The sequence below is a fragment of the Saccopteryx leptura genome, chromosome 3, assembly GCF_036850995.1.
Source record: "Saccopteryx leptura isolate mSacLep1 chromosome 3, mSacLep1_pri_phased_curated, whole genome shotgun sequence".
NCBI lineage: Eukaryota > Metazoa > Chordata > Mammalia > Chiroptera > Emballonuridae > Saccopteryx > Saccopteryx leptura.
The window spans coordinates 303,122,960-303,143,234 of NC_089505.1; the positions used below are offsets into that span (position 1 = coordinate 303,122,960).

The 20,275-nt window shown below is 41.6% G+C and overlaps 2 protein-coding genes across 4 annotated transcripts in view; one reads left to right on the forward strand and one right to left on the reverse strand.

The window, feature by feature from the left end:
- Positions 1-15,825, forward strand: part of SBSPON (somatomedin B and thrombospondin type 1 domain containing) — a 32,832-nt gene extending 17,007 nt beyond the window's left edge. The window contains exons 3-6 of the mRNA XM_066378886.1: positions 6,541-6,631; positions 8,120-8,296; positions 11,339-11,464; positions 15,087-15,825. Coding sequence (XP_066234983.1) covers positions 6,541-6,631; positions 8,120-8,296; positions 11,339-11,456 — 386 coding nt within the window. The 3' untranslated portion in view covers positions 11,457-11,464; positions 15,087-15,825. The remainder of the gene's footprint in view (positions 1-6,540; positions 6,632-8,119; positions 8,297-11,338; positions 11,465-15,086) is intronic.
- Positions 15,259-20,275, reverse strand: part of TERF1 (telomeric repeat binding factor 1) — a 37,180-nt gene continuing 32,163 nt past the window's right edge. For all 3 annotated transcript variants that reach the window (XM_066378884.1, XM_066378883.1, XM_066378885.1), the window contains one exon: positions 15,259-16,098. In XM_066378884.1, coding sequence (XP_066234981.1) covers positions 15,922-16,098 — 177 coding nt within the window. In that variant the 3' untranslated portion in view covers positions 15,259-15,921. The remainder of the gene's footprint in view (positions 16,099-20,275) is intronic.

The following is a 20,275-nucleotide window of genomic DNA, read 5'->3' on the forward strand; positions in this document are numbered from 1 at the left end:
TTCTCATAGGACATTGCAGTTCCCAGGAGAGGGGACAGAAAGGTCCATGAAGAGAATGCCATGGAACATGGGCCAAGGGTACCAGGGAGCATTGGCCCACACCCTGCCCCTGGGGTTCTTTTTTCTGCCTGTTGATTGTCCACCCCTCTGTCCTCTGACTGGGCAGAGCCCACAGGCCTGTTTCCCTGAGTCCCTGAATTCCCAAATGAATCTGCTCACCTTACACCACAATTGGATTTTAAGAAGCAGCACCTGCCCAGAAGGTGTTAGAGACTGAAAAAACCCCCTGGGAGACAGATTAATGGTCTCCTTTCCCAATAAGGTCAAGTAAAAATTTTCATTTTGGGAAGAGAGTAGAAATCTTTATTTGGGGTAGGGCCATTCACAGACCAGGCTTTGGTCCCCAACATTCACTTTCGCACAGGGATGTCTTGGAAATGATGACTCCTGTCACAAGTTGGTCAGGTAGGACAGGACTATCCCAGTCTGGTGGTTCTGAAGTGTAGTCCTGGACCAGCTGCCTCGGCGTCACCTGGGAACTGGTTGGAACCTCGGCGTCACCTGGGAACTGGTTGGAACCTCGGCGTCACCTGGGAACTGGTTGGAAATGCAGGTTCCTCAGCCCCAGCCAGACCCACAGTCACTGGAGCTGGACCCAGCTCTCTGCGTTGTGACAATGCCTCCAGGGGGCTGTGCTGCTCACCAGGGCACCAGAACCACTGCTCTGGCCCAAGCACGGTGCCACGGCTCTTCCCTCAGCCTCTGCCTCAGAGCTGGGTCATTCAGGGACACCTCCATGATGGCAGAGTCCCCAAAGTGCAAAGAAGGGGCTGAGTCTGAAAACATGGGGAAAATCAGACCATTTTCTCTACCCAAGAACCTCTCTTTATTATGCTAAATGCATTTTCATTCTACAAGAGGGAGATGGTAGGGAGTATGTTCCCACCTTACTTGATTAAATGACCTTTTTGCCCAGGGCATCTCACTGAGCCACTAGCGTTCTGTGGGATCCATGTTGGAAGTGATGGACCACCTGAGGAAATCGGGGGAAATAAGAGACTATAATGTGAAAATCCAAAGGGGGTGGATTCTCCCGGCCCCCTCAGCCCAGTTTTACCCCAGCTTCTGTTCCTTCAAGTGTGTGTTTTATGGAGATTCTCTGAGCATCTGTGATACCAGTGCGGTGCAAAAGTGAATGACAAATGTGTCCCAGGCAGTCGGAACTCAGGGTGGTGACTGAGCACCGTGGTGGACGTGCAGGTTGGACGGGGCGCCCACCTCTACCTGGGGGCTCTCAGCCCTGCTTTGTGGTCACTTGTGTCCCTGCTTCCATCTCCTGCTCCCCCAGAGCTCCGATTCACTGAGCGGAAGCCTTTGTTACCGGACACACTGTCCCCTCATCTTTGTGTGGCAAAGAGCCTTTATAGACATCACTGGTTCAGTCTTCAGAGCAACCCAGTAAGAGGGTGCACGGGTCTGCCATGGCTGCAGGGACAAATGACCAACTTAGTGGCTGACAGTACCACACATTTTCTGTCCAACCATGCTGGGGGACAGTTGGCCAACACGGGTCTCTCTGGCCACACCCAGACGAGTCCGCAGGGCTGTGCTGCTTTTCTAAGGCTCTTAGAGAGACGCTGTTGCCTCGCCTTGTCACGGCAGCAAGGAGATTCCTGTCACCAGGGGCGGAAAGCTGATTGGAACTGTGACCTGCAGTTGTGTGGAGAGTGGAACTTGTGAGCAGTGACCGTGGATGTTTAGCTGAGGTTTCCAGCAGCATGTTGGAGGTGCGGTCTGGCTGCTTCTTGCTGAGAGAGATGGAGGGAAGAGCAGTTCACCCAGTGGAACCAGGACTTACTGTCTGGGAAAATCTTAGCCTCACAAAGTGGCCAAGGACCCTGAAGTGAAGAGATTCATTCTCGGAAAGCATGTTCCAGAGAAAAACACTGAGGTTGTGGTTGTGTCACCTTTGGTCGATACCTCAAGAAGTTAAAGATGAAAAAATGGCATCAAACTCAGTGACTTACACAACCGAAATGCATAAGCTTGCCTTTCTGAAGTCCAAACTCCAACAGGTCTCTGTGGGCTAAACAAGGTGTCGGCAGGGCTGCAGCCTCTGCCTTCTCCCTCATCGGGGTCCGTCCCTGTTCCTTCTCCCTGCCTTTTCTCCTGTGCCTGTCCTCTATTGTCACGTCTTTCTAGGACTCTCTGCTGACTCTCTTGCTTTTAAGGACCCTTGTGATTACACGGGGCCCACCTGGGCAATCCAGGGTACTTTCCCTATTTTAAGATCGACTGGGTAGCACTTTAATTCCTCCTTGCCATGGAACATAACGTATTCATTCACAGATGCTGGTGCTTAGAACGTGGGCATCTTTCAAGGGCCATAAATTATGCTGCCTGTCATGGAGGTAGAAACTCATCATTATCCTGGGTTTGCACATGAGGACACAGGAGCTCAGAGAGGTGGCAGCATTTATGAAGGGTAAATTCTGGTAAGAATTTAAACCTGGGTCTCATGGCTCTAAATCTTGTGCACCCCTCCCCCCGCAGTTTCCACTCTGCACTTGATATTGTTTTGCTGTTAAGTGTTATTGTTAGGGCTAAAATTGCAATGACAAGGCCCTGGCCGATTTGCTCAGTCAGAGCGTTGACCTGAGATGACTGGTCAGGGCATATATGGGAAGCAACCAATGAATGCACAGCTAAGTGGAACAACAAATGAATGCATCTTTCTTTCTTTCTTTTCTTTCTTTCTTTCTTTCTTTCTTTCTTTCTTTCTTTCTTTCTTTCTTTCTTTCTTTCTTTCTTTCTTTCTTTCTTTCTCTTTCTTTCTTTCTCTCTCTCTCTTTCTTTTCTTTCTTTCTTCCTTTATTTCCTTTCTTTCTTTCCTTTCTTTTCTTTCTTTCCTTTCCTTTTCTTTCTTTCCTTTCCTTCTTTTCTTCCTTCCTTCTTTCCTTCTTTCTTTTCTTTCTTTCTTTCTTTCTTTCTTTCTTTCTTTCTTTCTTTCTTTCTTTCTATCTTTCTTTCTTTCTTTCTTTTTTCTTTCTCTGTGTGTGTGTGTCTCTCTCCCTTCCTCTCTCTGTCTCTGTAAAAGCAATAAATTAAAAAGAATTGCAATTACGGATTCTGGTAATGCCAAGTAGCAATATAAAGGCCCTATGAGGCCAGTGAATGGAACATGATCACCGCAGCACTCTTATTAATGATCAAGTAGCCATTGCATTTTTCCTGTTTCATTTAATGCATATTTTGACTATATTTTTATTATACAAACAAACCCAAAAAGCCATGTGGACTGTCTCTTCTGCACAGTTCTTTGCATGCGTTTTCCTCCTGCACAGAGACGAATGTGCATCATAAACTGTGTGCTTCCGGGCTGGTGCCATTGGTCATTTTCTTCCTATTCTGTTTGACATGAAACCCACAGACCAAGGGTTCCAAGTCTGCTGTTGTGACCCCCTGCTGTATTAGAGGGCTTTATGAAATTCTCTGAGCAAATTTAATTTACTTTCATGTTCAAAGGACGTATGTGCGGTGCCACACTTTTAGAGGTGGAAGTTGTAAAACCCAACAATGGTAAGTTGATGGGATGCCAGGAAAGTTGGCAAATAGCCGGTGAACAAAGAATCCATTACGTTTGAATATTGTCGCCAGGAGGGGGAAAGGAGGGGATGCTGGCGTTTATTGAGTCTTTGTGCTGGGCACCCAGCTATGCGCCTCCACACATAAGCAGAAGTGGGACTGGAGGTAAAAATAATTTCTAAATTACTTACCACGCTTCGGTAATGACGATGAAATCTGTGGGGGACATTATGGCACTGGTTCAGGGACCTGCTGGCAATGTGACTCCTGGTCTGTTTACTGAGGACTCATGGGAGGGGAAGGCGTCCTCTCAGTAATGCTGAGGGGAGCAGGACACACAGGACACAGGGCCCAGGATTACCGGCCTGCTTTTATCATAGGGCCTGACCACACAGGCTGGACACTGACCATGAGGAGTGGGCTTTATAAAAACAGAAGCTACCTTCTGTGTTGGGGCCCTTGCTCAGTCATTTACTATTTATTTTCCCTTTAACTTCAGGGAGCCTCAGCTTTTTGATGAGAAAACCTCATCAGAATACTTCTTAACAAAGCTTTTGTGACCATCAGTAACACAAAATGAATATTTTTCCTAACCAAGCAGGATACCGATGTCTAAGGCGCCATCCTAGGCAGGTGTTAGTCTATGCACACTGAGGCCCCGTCTCCCTCAGCTCCTGGTCCACAGCCTCAGCCGGTCCTGCCCTTCTCGCGACCTACGGGGTCTCCCAATGAAGGGCTAAACATTTTCCCCTTCTTCTTTTAGATCTCATTTCCTATTACAGATCAGGGACAGAAAGGAAAAATAAGGCAGAGTGTGATGAATGGGAAATATGCTTTTATAACATAGTGAGACTTTGTGATTGGCCTTGTCGTAGAGACCATGGAGCCCGGCGGTAGGGAGTGTGGTTTGGAGACATGGCCCGGTACTGCCCTAATTGAACAAGTCTTACCCTCTCTGTGCTGCTATTCCCCCATCTGTGAAATGGGGGAATCATAGTGTCTTATCTTGGAGAGCGGTGTGAGAATTAAATGAGGTAACACATGAAAAGTACTCGCTTTCTGCCTGGGAACTTAGAAGTGCATGGTTATTAGCTTTTATTTTTGTTATTCTAAAACTTTTCCTTGGGATTTTAGATCAGAAACAATAGTCATATACTTGCCCTCTCCTTCCTAACCTTTGTTCCTGAGCTATGCATTCATGTTTATGCCTTTGAACTTCTGTGATGATACATGCAAGACAAACTGGGGGATCAAGTACATGTTTTGAGTAAGAGAACACCCCCCAAAAATGTTATAGTTTGCCTGGTATAAGGTTACGCGTTCTTCACTTAGCGAATAAACACATCAATTCATCGAAAGAACAGAAATGAAAACAGTCCATGGAAAACTAAAATCCTTTAGATGTCTGTATTTCTGATAATTAGGTCTAGAAACGGGGCGGGTGGGGTCCTCACTTACATGCAGTCACTTGATTGTGGAATTTGAAGTTCCAAAGCCATGGTCACGTTTAGAAAGCGTAACACATTCTCTTTGGAAAATTATTAAACACGTTCACGCAGCAAGGAAGAGCCACTCAGCTGGGGCTCCAGGACTTAAATGCAAGATGTCGGTACTTTTTTACTCGAGTGATTAGGCACTTAACCATAGGAGACAAGAATGATACCTGCAACTCTTGGGGGCCAGTGGCTGCTAGGAATTAAGCCCCTCTTGTCTTGTTTTCCCTAGTAATATAAAAATGGCTCATTAGGAAAATCTAAAGCAGAATTAGGGCTGCCACCTTGTGGCGGTGAGGAGCCAGGTAAAGTAAATGCTCAGGCTTGAAGCACCAGTTTTGCACCCAGCATCCTCCCGTTTCGTTCATGTTGATGATGACTTTGGCATCCAGGAGCCAACATCAACTGGAATCTACCCTTCCTGGGTTGGTCCAGCTTCTAAAATGAAAGGAAGAAAGGATTGTTGAGCCATTTCAGCTGCAAGGTTCAGTGTAAGAACAGAAGAACTGTGGGGAAGTAGGACCCATGTGCCTTGGGGGCAACTTGGTGACTCCATTTATTCCTTGACCCTCTGCACACATACTTATTAAGTTTGTAAATGCGTAAGGGCCACAGTGATGGACAAGGAAAAACCTGTCTTAGGTTGAGAGCAGAGTGGAATCAAAATGTTACAGGCGTCTCCCTGGACTTAGAGATGAAACAGGAGGAACAGAGGTGGGAAGAAAGACTTCCTGGCTCCTTTTCTCCCACCCAGAGCATCAGGATTGGGGTGGGGTTGGGTGAGGAGAGGACCAGTTAGAAGTTTCCTTCCTCAGGAGGGCATGGGGAGAGTGCTGTGTTGGCTGGCACCCAGCAGCCACACCCGGGCCATGCAGTTGGCAGCAAAGCTTCCAGGCTGAGATTACTGAAGACCTGGGAAGCACTCACAGTTCCTTTCTTTGCTGCTTCTGTCTTTTCCCTTTCTCATTTCTTCTCTCTCTGGTCATCTTTTCTCCTCCTCCCATCCCCTTTTCACTCTTTTGTCTTCTTCCTCTTTTTTCTTCCTTCTCTCTCCCTTCTTGTACTTTTATTCTTCCTGTCTTGCCCTTTTCTTCTCCATTTCTCTACCTTTCATTTTAAAAATACCATCTCCCTTTCTATATTACCTTACTTTTCTCCTTGGCTCCCCCCACCCCAATTATTTTTTATTTCCCCTGAGCTGTTGTTCATCGTGGACCTCTCTCTCCAGGGTTACTACTATTCCTGCTGGTCCACAGCCTGCAATCCTGTCCCCACTCTCTGTGTGCGCCAAATCTTTAGCAACTGGGTTTTGGGACACTGCAGACCCATTTCACTCCCTGATGGCATGCCCTAAACCTTTGGCTTGAGAAGTGAGAGCTTTAGACAGGTATGAAACCAAGTTTGGGAACGTCACTCTTGAGTATTTTAGGCTACATGTGTTCAACGTTGTTCTGTTTTCTAGTGCCTGCCTTCATAACTACCTCTGCATTCAACAAGGAGAGAACCAGACAAGCCGTCTCCCCGCAGTGGTCTACAGCCACAGAGGATCCCGGGTAATTTGATTTTTAAAAACTTATGTTTTCTTCACTTGCATGGGCAAGTCAACCCACAAAGGTCAAGTTGGGGTGCTGGGTTTTCCTGTGACTTGCTTATTGCCTTTGGTAAAAATGACTCCCCCACAAAACTGGGAAAGCCCTTGTCTCCCTGTTTTTGTTGGGCTTTAAAGCTTTATCTGTCTCTGAGGTCTGTGTCTGATCTCCAAGAAGAAACATGCTGTGTAAAGATGAGATGATATCCTGCCAGTCACACTAAGGATGCTCTTCTCACACTCTCTATGGGACCCTGGACTCCAGCAGCACCTGCTTGGTGAATTTGAAATTGGCCCACACCTGAGCACTGAGGATGTCTATTCAGGCTGCCATAGGAGGGTAGGACCCTCTGTGCTTACGAGAAGTCCACTCTGCTGCTGTCAGAATAGGGACACCGGGTGGCTGCACGTGCGAGTCCCCACCCTGCTGCTTAGCAGCCCTCAGCTTTTTCTTCTTGAAACATGAGAATATCAATGCCTAGCACATGGTGCTGAGAATTTAATTAGCAGCTATCACTGAAGAGGTAGGGATCTGCATTAAGCTGTCTGAAGTTAATGCATCATGGAATTTCCTACCTCAAACTTTAAAGTGCCCCTAAAATGACACCTACCACTGGTAGAGATCTTTGAAGCAGATGCTATAAACACCTTCCATCTAACCTATTACATAATTCTCTGGATAAAAAAGCTAGCCTGCATAGTTAAAACCTAAAATGCGACATTTAGGGTTTTTACTGTTTTATTTCCCTGAAGAATGATCAAATTGTGTTGCTTTTAAGAACAAGACTCTGAAGTGACCACCCATACCTTAGCTTCTCGGAGTCTAGTCCCATACAGTGTTAGAGTTTCCCACAGCTTAGTGTAAGGTGACATTAGCCTGTCACAGAATAATGTCTTAGCTTCCCTTTTCCTTTTATCTGTGATGCCCAGTTTAACTTTGATGTTTGACTTCAAGTCAAAACTAACATCCATGCAGGTGAGCTGGGTGGAGGGTGGGGGTGGAGGGTGGGAGGTAGAGGAAGGACTCTGGGAAGGTCTGTGGGACCACTGCTGGCCTGGGCCTCAAGGACAAACCCTCCTGGGACACGTTCTGAGGCTCAGGCAGTTCCATTTAGTTCAGTCTGTATAATTCATTAAAATGTCAGCAGTTACAAGGACTATTATCCTATTGAAATGTGTATGTATACATAATTTAGTGTAGTGGTCAGGCTAGACAGGAGACCGGTCCACGTTGACCAAGGATTGGAAAAGAACCTCAAGTTCCATTGCAGTTGTCACCTGGACAGTGTCAGAGTTCAGCAAACGAGAACTGTTACCAGTCATTCTGTGACACGCACTATCTTCTCCAGTCCGTCAGATGTCCTTGGGGATGGCAGGCGTCTTTTAAGATTTACTATAGCCTTAGGCCACCTCTAATTACAGCAAGTGAAACTGTTCCATTTTTTTGCTGTAGGTACTGCATGGAGTTCAAGACCGAATCACTGACCCCTCACTGTGCCATGGAGAACCGCCCCCTGACGCGATGGATGCAGTACCTCCGAGAGGGGTACACAGTGTGTGTCGACTGTCAGCCTCCAGCTATGAACTCTGTGAGCCTCCGCTGCTCTGGGGACGGCCTGGACTCTGATGGGTAAGGCGGGGAAATAGGCTGAAGGACTTTTCTTGCCACTCATTTGGGGAGATTTGTCCTTGACATGTCGACTGGTGTGTGGAGCATACCAGCGCATGATTCGAGGTCAAGTCAGTGAGTGAGGAGACGCTTCCTTCCTCCTCGCCACTCGAGACCGGGGGCCTGTTCACACTGTGGAACTTGGAGATTTCACTAGAGATGAGGGATGAGGGGCTGAATTTGGATATTGGGATTCAGGCCCAGCTCCTAAATGACCACCAAGACCTGACTGCTCCAGAAGAGTGTTCCGCAGACCACCTGAACTAGAATCCCTTGGGATGCCGATTTCTGAGTCCCATCTGAATCCAAATCTTTGGGGGGTGAATTTTGAAAACTCTCCTAGGTATGGGGTTAGCAAACATTTTCTGTACAGGGCCAGAGGTGTAGTACTCCTGCCCGCTGGGAACTACTAGTGTCACGTGGAAAAAACCTACACAAGACACAAACTTATGTCAAGAGAAAGAGAGAGGGAGGCCTGCCAAGGGAGGCAGAGAGAGACCTCCCAAGTCTACTTCTCCCTTAGCTTTTATCAGAAGCAGAACAGAGGTAACAGGATTACAACGGAGGGGTATCAGGTGACAAGGGGAAGACTGATTAATGGCCGTTTTGCTGACAAGGAGAAAGGGCTAATTTGATCAGAACATTCTTTTCTTTTGCTAATTAACAAGCACAAAGGAAGAGGCAATCTAGACCAGTGGTTCTCAAAATTTTTGAAGTCCGGGCACACTTAAAATCCTACAAATAATTGTAGGCACACTATATACAAATTTCTGAGAAATATGTTATAATAATTAAGTCAAATATTAAAGAAAATAAAATATAAAGTCCAAGTGTGCTTTATATGTAATTAAACAAGTGTGCTTTATATGTAGTTAATTATATGTAATTAAACAAAATAAATATGACAAAATTAAATTTATTCTGACATTAAAAACATTTTTGTTACATTTTTTGTTATGCTTTTTAGAATTCGTAAAAAAAAGAGGGGTTAAAAAATTTTAAAAATGACAAAAAGTTATCTTTTTATATATATATAGATACATTCTTAGTAAGATTTAGTAAATTTGGCTGGTCCCGGCACAAATGTGTTAAGTTTTTTCATTCTTGTGTTTATGAGAAACATGAGCCTGACGTGTCCTAGCCATTTCTTCAATGTTTGGGCATATATTTGAAAGGCAAACTCTCATTTCCTTATCAATACATTGAAGAATTCCTCTCTTTTTACTCTTAATTGTGCTGAGTGCAGAAAACTCCCACCATACATATCATCTTAACTTTACATCAAACAAAGGATAGCAGAAATTTGCCTCCAGTATTTCTGGGGAACATGGAGGGTAGTGTAAACAATCCAGCACCACAGCCTAACATCCTTTTGCAACCTAATCAGGCAAGTGAGGTGGGGGGTTGGGCAGACTGTCAGCTTACAGCCAATTCCCCACACCTCTGTTCCCCAAAAATCTAAACTCCAAAAACCCTGTTGGTTTTTTGGTCCCCAACAGGCACATATTTCTCTGGAATACCATAGAGCGCACCTGGAAATCTTCTAGAGAGCACCAGTGTGCACTGGTGCACACTTTGAGAACCACAGATTTAAACCATTGAGGGCTAATTTTCTAAAGCCTGTTCACATGCATTCCTTTGTGTCTGCACAGAGGTCACTCACTCACACTTGGTGTTTGCATCCAAGAGACATTCACTCAGGGCTTTTAACTAAAGTTCCCCAATCCAAGGCATAGTGGGTTCAAGGTGAAATGGGTGATTCCCTATACAGAGGACAGATATTTCTGGCTTTGCAGGCCACAAGTCTGTCACAGGTATTCAACTAGTCATAGCAGAAAAGCAGCCAGACATGCTCTGTAAATTGATGAGCCTTGTTCTGATAATACTCTATTAATGAACACTGAAATTTGAATTTATTATTATTTTCTTTCCACTCTAAAAATATCTACAGAGAAGCAGGGAATGGGCTAGATTTGGTCCCTGGGTCATAGATCACTGACCCACTACCTGGGCAACTACCTGGGCAACTCATTCTCAGAGCAGGTCCAGAACTCAGTGTAGTCATGAGATCACACTTGAGATAGCGGTGGGCCCGGCTTTGTGGGCTCATAAATCGGCATAAATTTGTAGACTGTCTGAAAGAATTGACCCTGGAAACATTTTAACATCTCGAAAAGCTACAACTATTCTGTACTCATCTATCAGAAGGGTAGACTATGCTGGGCATGGATTATGGCTTTAAGTATGTCAGATGGAACTGGTAAAAACACAGATTAGAAAGTGGAATATGGACCTTTCCAGTTACTCATTATTCCCATAGCATGTTTTAATGCTTAATAACCTGAGTTTTCATTTATTAGTCACTTGTGCCTAACAACCTGTGTATTGAGTACACTGTGAACTGTATGAACAGTAAAGTGAGTAAGGAATTCATATGAAATAGAAACTTAATATCGAGAATTATTTTTCTGAGTACCTCATCCATATTTTAACTTGAAATGAATTTATAATTTGATTTTCACCCATAAAGCACCTTCAACCCTGACTGAGGTTCCAGTGACTTTAAAAATAATACTTTCAATAAATGGGCTATGCTCTTTCCACTGCTCCCATTTTTTTTTTTTTTCATTATGGAACTAAAGAGCTGGAAAGAATAAAAGAGATTTGGCTCAGACCCCTCTAATTTAAATATACATGAAAGAAGAAGCCATTTTCTTTATGTAGCATTTCATATATTCAGATCAAGTGACAGAAACGAATACAGTGACCTTAGACTACTCTCTCAACATAGGCTGTCCTCAGTGATAATTGGTAACTTGTTCTGATAGAACCCAAAGAAGGGAAACTGTGATCATTAAAATTTTTTTTTCAATTTACAATATACTTCAAATCTCCATGTATGATGATTATCCTTTAATAAAAAACGTTCAATGTATACATTGTAAATTAGAATTTTCTTTGGCTTGCTTTTAATGTGTAAGCATTTTCAAAATATTGTTTCAGAAATCAGACTCTCCACTGGCAAGCGATTGGCAATCCTCGATGTCAAGGAACTTGGAAAAAAGTTCGGCGAGTAGCCCACTGTTTGTGTCCGGCTGTGCACAGTTTTATATTTATATAGATTGTGAGGTCAGTATTTCAAAATTTGTTTATAAACACGCTATTATCAAGTCATACCCAACGCTTCATAAACCCTCAAAAATTGTGTGGCCATGTTCCTAAACACATGTCACTCCCACACTCGACGTGGATAAAGAACATTTTGGGGCCAGTTCTCAAGAAACGCAGCACCTTTATTTTTATTTACAGAGTTGAGGATGCACCTGAAAGTCCCCTGTGGCTCTGTGTCCTTGACCTTCCACACAAGAGTCCGCTCATTCAATAGGTGGCCCACATACCACAAAATACGTCTGTGTGCACCAAAATTATGACACGGTCTGTCCGTGTACTGCTGAGTCAGTTGTCATTCTATGAAACTTGTATTTTTCTCTTCCTTTTCTGTCATCTTCAAACTTCTCGCTTTAAAAATGTACAGCTATATGTACTCTCACATATTCCCCATATTTTATTCCACAAATTCAGAAATAATTACGTTCAAGCAAATTGTCACAAATATGTCTCCACAGGACAAAAGTTAAGATTTAGTAAGCATTTTGTAATAAAAAACCAATAGCTAGGCTGAAAATACTTTTTTGAGGAAGAAATATTCAGTTAATTGAAAAGATGAAATGTCCATTCTAGATCAATAGGAGTTCCTTTAAATATTATATTTTTCATAATGACAAATTTTGAAAACAATTGCTTTAATTTTGAAAATTCTACCATCAGCATCTAAGATGATTTCCAAGGCTACTCTACTAAGATTATTTTCTGAGGCTAACTAAAATAACCTTTCAGAGTCCAATGTTAGGTTTAGGTGAAGGAACTTACTACTTTTTTCTATAGCATTTTCTTATGTTTGGAGTGGAAGGCAGAGGAACAGATTATTGAAGGCTGGGGTTCTACTACAAACACTCCGATCTTACACACATACACAAAGAATATTAGTCTTATTTTATGATTGGGAAATCAGTGACCTAGCGACAGAGTGGCTTGTGCAGGCATCTGGGATGACGGGCCCGAAAGCCAGCCAGATGCTCCCGGTTCTCGCCCAGGACTCGGTCCCGCCGGAAGCCGACTGCCAGGCTGGGAGCTGGAAGAACTGAGCCCTTTCCATTGTTGAAATGGATCTGAAATCCAGGATGTTTTCTTTGGACAACTGAATCTCAAGATTGAAGCTATATGAAATTCCTTCAATTTATTTGTATAAAATATTATTCACTAACAAATGATTTACTAAAATACATCTTTCTCGGTACTTACCACGCAATGACAGAATGACAAGAGCAAGCATGATAGCGATGGAAGGTTCCTGATATTTAATGCTGAGAGTAGCAATATTCCTAAGTATTCATTTAACTGTCAGAGTTGTTTCTGTGGTAAATTAAATTCTTAAGAACTTAATAATAAAAAATTTATGTCTCATCAAGGTTAAAAATTCAACTATAGATTCATTATCAACATTTTAAAGACCATTTCTAAACATTTGTAAAGCAAGGTGTTTGAAAATATACCTGGGTAATTTTCAATGTTACTTACAATTTTTACAAAACTGTAAATAAACTTTCTGTCTACATATTTAAAAATTCATTACTTGTTTGATTTTAAAAATACCCAATTTTTTTGGACTGGTCAGAGAATGAATAAAATTTCACCAAAACAAAATGGAACACCTTCAGAACAGACAGGTGTAAATATGATCACCAACAGCAATAAAGCTATGATTTAAGGTTCAATGTTTTAACACTTAAAATATTTGAATTGTATAAAATCAATTATTCACCTTATATATTTTGTTTTTAATGCACATTCATTAGTTTTATGTTATAGTTTATTTTTGTAATGTCTATTCTTGAGAAGAACTTCATAGGCTAGACTTAACTATTAGTAATGGTTTTGAAATGCTATTAATTCTAGCAAAGCCAAAGAAACAGATCAGAACTGAAACAAGTAGTACAAGTGATTAATGAAGAAGCAAAAATTTTTATTTTCAAAGTTAAAGATCACAGTAGGACCTCTTTGGAATCTTTTCTTTGTGTGTGTGTGTGTGTGACAGAAACAGAGAGGGACAGACAGATAGGAAGGGAGATGAGAAGCCATCAATTCTTTGTTGCGGCTCCTTAGTTGTTTGTTTATTGACTGCTTTCTCATATGTGCCTTGATTGGGGGGATACAGCAGAGCGAGTGACCCCTTGCTCAAGCCAGCAACCTTTGGGCTCAAGTTGACGACCATGGGGTCATGCCTATGATCCTATGCTTAAACTGGTGAGCTCGCACTCAAGCCGGATTAGCCTGCGCTCAATCCAGCGACCCCGAGGTTTTGAACTTGGGTCCTTTGTGTTCCAGTCTGTGCCACTGCCTGGTCAGGCTCAGCATCCTTTTTTTTTTAAAATTAATTAATTTATTTTTTATAGAGACAGAGAGAGGGATAGACAGGGACAGACAGACAGGAACGGAGAGATATGAGAAACCTCAATCATTAGTTTTTCGCTGCGCGTTGTAATACCTTAGTTGTTCATTGATTGCTTTCTCATATGTGCCTTGACCGCAGGCCTTCAGCAGACCGAGTAACCCCTTGCTAAAGCCAGCGACCTTGGGTCCAAGCTGGTGAGCTTTTGCTTAAACCAGATGAGCCCACGCTCAAGATGGCGACCTTGGGGTCTCGAACCTGGGTCCTCTGCATCCCAGTCCGACGCTCTATCCACTGCGCCACTACCTGGTCAGGCTCAGAATCCTTTTAATGAGTGCTTTAGAGTCAGGGTCCTGTCCACAGGCTCTCTGCAATGATTTACGGCCCCCAGAATTACTTAATATACTGATTTTCAAAAGTATAGGTGGAAAATAATTTGAACAAAAATATATTCAAAATTATATGATCACTAGGGATGGTGATCATTTTTAAAAAAGTAAAAAAAAAGGCGGGGAAGGGGGAAAATAGTAGTACAAAAAGGAACAAGATGAATTATAATCGTCCTATTTTCTTTTTAGGGTCTTTCTTAGGATGTTCTTACTTGAGAATATTATATTTAAGAATAAACAGCGCCTGACCAGGTGGTGGCGCAGTGGATAGAGCATCGGACTGGGATGCAGAGGACCCAAGTTCGAGACCCCAAGGTCGCCAGCTTGAGCGCGGGCTCATCTGGTTTAAGCAAAAGCTCACCAGCTTGGACCCAAGGTGGCTGGCTTGAGCAAGGGGTTACTCGGTCTGCTGAAGGCCCGCGGTCAAGGCACATATGAGAAAGCAACCAATGAACAACTAAGGTGTCGTAATGCGCAATGAGAAACTAATGATTGAGGCTTCTCATCTCTCCATTCCTGTCTGTCCCTGTTTATTCCTGACTCCGTCTCCATAAAAAAAAAAAAAAAAAAAAAAAAAAAGAAGGAATAAACAGCAATAGCAATAAATTTAGCTGTTCTGGGATAAATATTTTAATCAGCCATTGTACCTAGGTATGCACAAAAATGACAGACAATAAACCTGGTTCTGCTCTCTAGTGAAGGTTCACACAGATAACTGCAAGTTGATCAGAAAGCAAAGACCTGCCCGTCCTGGTATATAAGCCATTGGCTGAAGAACAGATTGAAACAGAAGTGAAACTTTTAGGTCAAGGTGACAGCTGGACACACACATTTACCCTCTCTCCTTCCCCAGGTCCCATTGCGACTATAGGACTTACAAGAGACTAAGTCTGTAACACAGATGAGAAAGGGGTGGTGGTGGAAATCAGCCCAGAGTTTGAAGTTTCTTTGAAGATAATAAACAAAAATATTGGAGAAAATGACATTTATGGCACCAAGTTATAAATAAACTTTACTTAAAACCATCTTTGTCAAAGTTTTATTTATTCATTTTTTTTTAGAGAGGAAAGAGAGAGGGAGAGAAACAGAGAGAGAAGGGGGAGGAGCAGGAAGCATCAACTCCCATATGTGCCTTGACCAGGCAAGCCCAGGGTTTCGAACCGGCGACCTCAGCATTTCCAGGTCGACGCTTTATCCACTGCGCCACCACAGGTCAGGCCCATCAAAGTTTTAATACTGGAACAAAACTCAAATGTACCTAAATGAGACATGAAGCAAATCTTGGTTAACTACTAATTTTGTCCTATGGCATTACTACTTAAGTTTCAAATGGAAATTTATTTATTTTTTTAAAAAAGAGACAGAAGAAAGGAAAGAGAGGGAAGGGGGAAGGGAAGCATTCATTTGTTCCACTCAGTTTTGCATTCATTGGTTGCTTCCCGTGTGTGCCCTGACTGGGGATCAAATCTGCAAATTTGTTGTTATGGGAAAATGCACTCTTCACTGACTGAGCTAACCGGCCAGGGCCATATTAGTCTTACAGTACAAATCATCATATTACTTAAAGGACTGTCACAGAAAAATAATATAATGGTTTAAGCAAAAGTTTTAAGATATATCAATGACCAAATTTAAAAAAAAAGGGCGATAATCAAAATATATAACTGTCCTATCAAGCTTTTACACTTTCAGTCATCACTGTCCGAGTTAATTAGCTGTAGCTTCTTCATAGTCCTCCATCTGTCTTTTAACATGACGCTTGTTCGATTGTTGAATTTATAATGTAATAGTATTTTAGTCCAGTTTCCCTCTCCATATTTTCTCACGCCACATCTCAGATTCTTGTCTTCTTCCCAAAGCCATGCCTTTAGATAAAAAAAGAAATTATTCACAAAAACTCATTATGTTCTTTAATGAGGTATAACAGACAAATAACATACCAATTTCAGCTGTACAAGATTCAATATTTGTATATATTGTGAAGTGATCACCAGAATAAGCCTAGTTAACATCCATCAAAAGTAGATAAAAAGTAGAAGTTAGTCACAGAAACTTTTTTTTTTTTTTTTTAAGTGAGAGGAGGGGAGATAGAGACTCCTGCAAGCATACTGACCAGGATCCACCTGGCAACCCCGTCTGGGGCCAATGCTCAAATCAACTGAGCTATATTTAGCACCTGAAGATGATGTGTGGACCAACCAAGCTATCCTCAGTGCCCAGGGCTGATGCTGGAACCAATCGAGCCACTAGCTGTAAGAGGGAAAGAGGGAAAGAAGAAAAGAGGGAAAGAAGGGGGAGAGGGAGGAGTAGAGAAGAAGATGGTGGCTTCTCATGTGCACTCTGATTGGGAATCGAACCCAGGATGTCCATACTCCAGGCCAATGCTCTATCCACTGAGACAACTGGCCAGGGCCACAGAAACAATTCTTTAAAGAACAAACCATAAATAGAATCTCTTTAAACTATTGATTTGAGAGAGAGAGGAAGGGGAGAGAGAGAGGGAGGAAGGGGGAGAGAGGGAGGGAGGGAGAGAGAGAGGGAGAGAGAGAGGGAGAGAGAGAGAGAGAGGGAGAGATAGAGAGAAATAGCCATTTGTTGTTCCACTTCTTTATGCACTCACTGGTTGATTCTAGTATGTGACCTGACAGGGTATCAAACCTGTAACCTTGGTGTATTGAGATGACACTAACCAACTGAGCTAACCAGCTGGGGCTAATAACTATACTCTTTAAGTTTTAAAATTGTACACCTGAAACCTATTAACTTTATTAACCAATTTCACTCCAATAAATTCAATAAAAGAGAAAAAAAAAGTTTAGAGGCTAATTCCTTGCCAGTTCAATCCCTGGTCAGGGAACATATAGGACAGCTCTCTACCTACCTCTCTCTAATTAAAAAAATAAATATTAGAGGCTAACTCCTACTTTCTGTATGTGGAGCTGAATGAGTGATACAACTGGCTCACCAGCACCAGATCAGAAAGAAAACATGGGCAAGAAAATTTCATGAGTCTACTCTTTTTAAAGCTCTTCATGTCATTTCATACATTTATATTACTGTACTATAGTTTATTCATAATGACACATAGTTAAGAAAGAGTTTAAGATGAAATATTTTAGCACATAAAAAAACCCTCTGTCCTTTATGCTAAGCCAGTGGTTCTCAAAGTGTGCCCCCTATGGTATTCCAGAGAAATATGTGCCTGTTGGGGATCAAAAAACCAACAGGGTTTTTGGAGTTTAGATTTTTGGGGGACAGAGGTATAGGGAATTGGCTGTAAACTGACAGTCTGCCCAACCCCCCACCTCACTTGCCTGATTAGGTTGCAAAAGGTTCTTAAGCTGTGGTGCTGGATTGTTTACACTACCCCCCATGTTTCCCGGAAAGACTGGAGGCAAGTTTCTTCTATCCTTTGTTTGGTGTAAAGTTAAGATGATATGTATGGTGGGGGTTTTCTGCACTCAACACAATTAAGAGTAAAATGAGGAATTCTTCCATGTACAGTGGTACCCTGAAATACAAATTTAATTCATTCTGTAACTGAGCTCATAAGTCAGTCAACTTGTATTTCAAACTGCCGATACTAGACCTGTGCGCCAACACACCAACTAGTGGCAGCTTCCCGAATCATGGCTCATATCTCGAAATTTCGCTTGGATCTCGAACAAAAATACAGACCGAGTCACGGCTGGTATCTTAAAAAGTCCTATGTTGGTCTGTTCGTATCTCAAGGTACCACTATATTGACAAGGAAATGAGAGTTTGCCTTTCAAATATATGCCCAACATTGAAGAAATTGCGAGGACACATCAGGCTCATGTTTCTTATAAACACAAGAATGAAAAAACTTAACACATTCGCACCAGACCTACCTGCCGAATTTACTAAATCTTACTAAGAATGTATCTATCTATCTATCTATATATATATAGATATATATAAAGATAACTTTTTGTCATTATTTTATTTTTTAACCCCACTTTTATATGAATTCTAAAAAGCATAATTCAAAAAATGTAATATAAAAGTGTTTTTTAATGTCAGAATCAATTTAATTTTATCGTATTTATTTCATTCAATTACCATAAAAGCACACTTGGACTTTTTATTTTTTTCTTTAATATTTGACTTAATTATTATAACATATTTTTCAGAAATTTGTATATAGTGTGCCTACAATTATTTGTAGGATTTTAAATGCGCCTTGACTTCAAAAAGTTTGAAAACCACTGTGCTAAGCTATTCTCTTTTGTCTGTTTTTCTTGAAAAATTAAAAAAGAAAATCAATAAAAAAAATCCTAACAATCTTAGCCATACCCATTTACCTCCCAAAATACGAAGAGCACACAGCAAATTAAAATGCATCACTTTCTTTCCTACCTAAAAACTTTATCTAACTGTACACATTTGCTTTTTAAAAAATTTTTATTAAATTTATTGGGGTGACATTGGCTAATAAAATTATACAGCAGTTTCACAGGTGTACAATTCTATAGTACATCATCTGTATACTGTATTGTGTGTTCACTACTCAAAGTCAAGTCCCCTTCTGTCACCATATACTTGACCCCTTACCATTTACTACTCTCCCACTACCTTTTCCCTTCTGGTAGTCACCATACTGTTGTCTGTTTCTGAGTTTTTGTTTGTTTTGCTTACTCATTTGTTGCTTTGAGTTTTTATCCCACATATGAGTGAAATAATATGGTTCTTAACTTTTCCTGTCTGACTTATTTTGCTTAGCAGGATATTCTGAAGATCCATCCATGTTGTCATAAATGGCAGTATTTCATCTATTTTTACGACTGAGTAGTATTTCATTGTATATATATATCACCACATCTTAATCCAATTATCTGTTGAAGGAAGAGTCAGTTGTTTCCATGTCTTGGCCACTGTGAATAATGCTGCAATGAACATATGTCTTTATGAATAAAAATTTTTGAGTTTTTTGGGTAGATACCCAGAAGATGGATTGTTGGTTCATATGCTAGCTCTACTCTTAATTTTTTTGAGGAACTGCCATACTGTTTTCCATAGTGAGTATATCAATTTACATTCCCACCAGCAATGAATGAGGGTTCCTTTTTTGCAACCTCTCTAACACTTGTTATTTCTTGTTTTGTCTATAACAGCCATACTAACAGTGTGAAGTGGCATCTCATTGTCATTTTGATTGAATTTCCCTAACAGCTAGTGAAGTTCTTCATCTTTTCATGAATCTGTTGGCCATTAGTATGTCTCCTTGGGAGAAATGTCTATTCAGGTACTCTGTCCATTTTTAATTGGATTAGTTTTTTGGTCAGTTATATGAGTTCTTTATATATTTTGGGTATTAACCCCTTAACAGAGGTATTGTTTGCAAACATCTTCCATTCAGTTGTTTGCCTTTTTGTTTTGTTAATGGTTTCTTTGGCAGTGCAGAAGCTTTTTAGTGTGATATAGTCCCATTCATACTGCTCACAAAAATTAGGGGATATTTCAAAATAAATATGAAGCGATATAATATCCCCTACATTTTGTGAGTAGTGTATTTTTGTTTTGCTTCCCTTGCCACTGGGTCAAATTCATAAAAATCATTAAGACCAAGATCTGTAAGTTTAGTACCTATGTTTTCTTTTATGTATTTTTTTGTTTTAGGTCTTATATTTAGGTTTTTGACCCATGTTGAGTTAATTTTTGTGTATGGTGGCAAACAGCAGTCTAGTTTCATTCTTTGTATGTGGCTTTCCAATTTCCCAGCACCATTTATTGAAGAAGTTTCTTTTTTCTCCATTCGATATTTTGCCTCCTTTGTTGAAAATTATTTGTCCATATATATGTGCTTTAATTTCTGGGACTTCAATTCTCTTCTCCTGTTCTCTGTCTGTGCCATGGCTGTAGGACGGGGGATTAGGGGGGAGAGAGAGAGGAGAGGAAAAGGAAGGGTAGAGAAGCAGATGGGCGCTTCTCCTGTGTGCCCAACCGGAATCAAACCTGGGACACCCACATGCCGGGCCGATTCTCTACCACTGAGCCAACTGGCCAGGGCCTCTATAACCA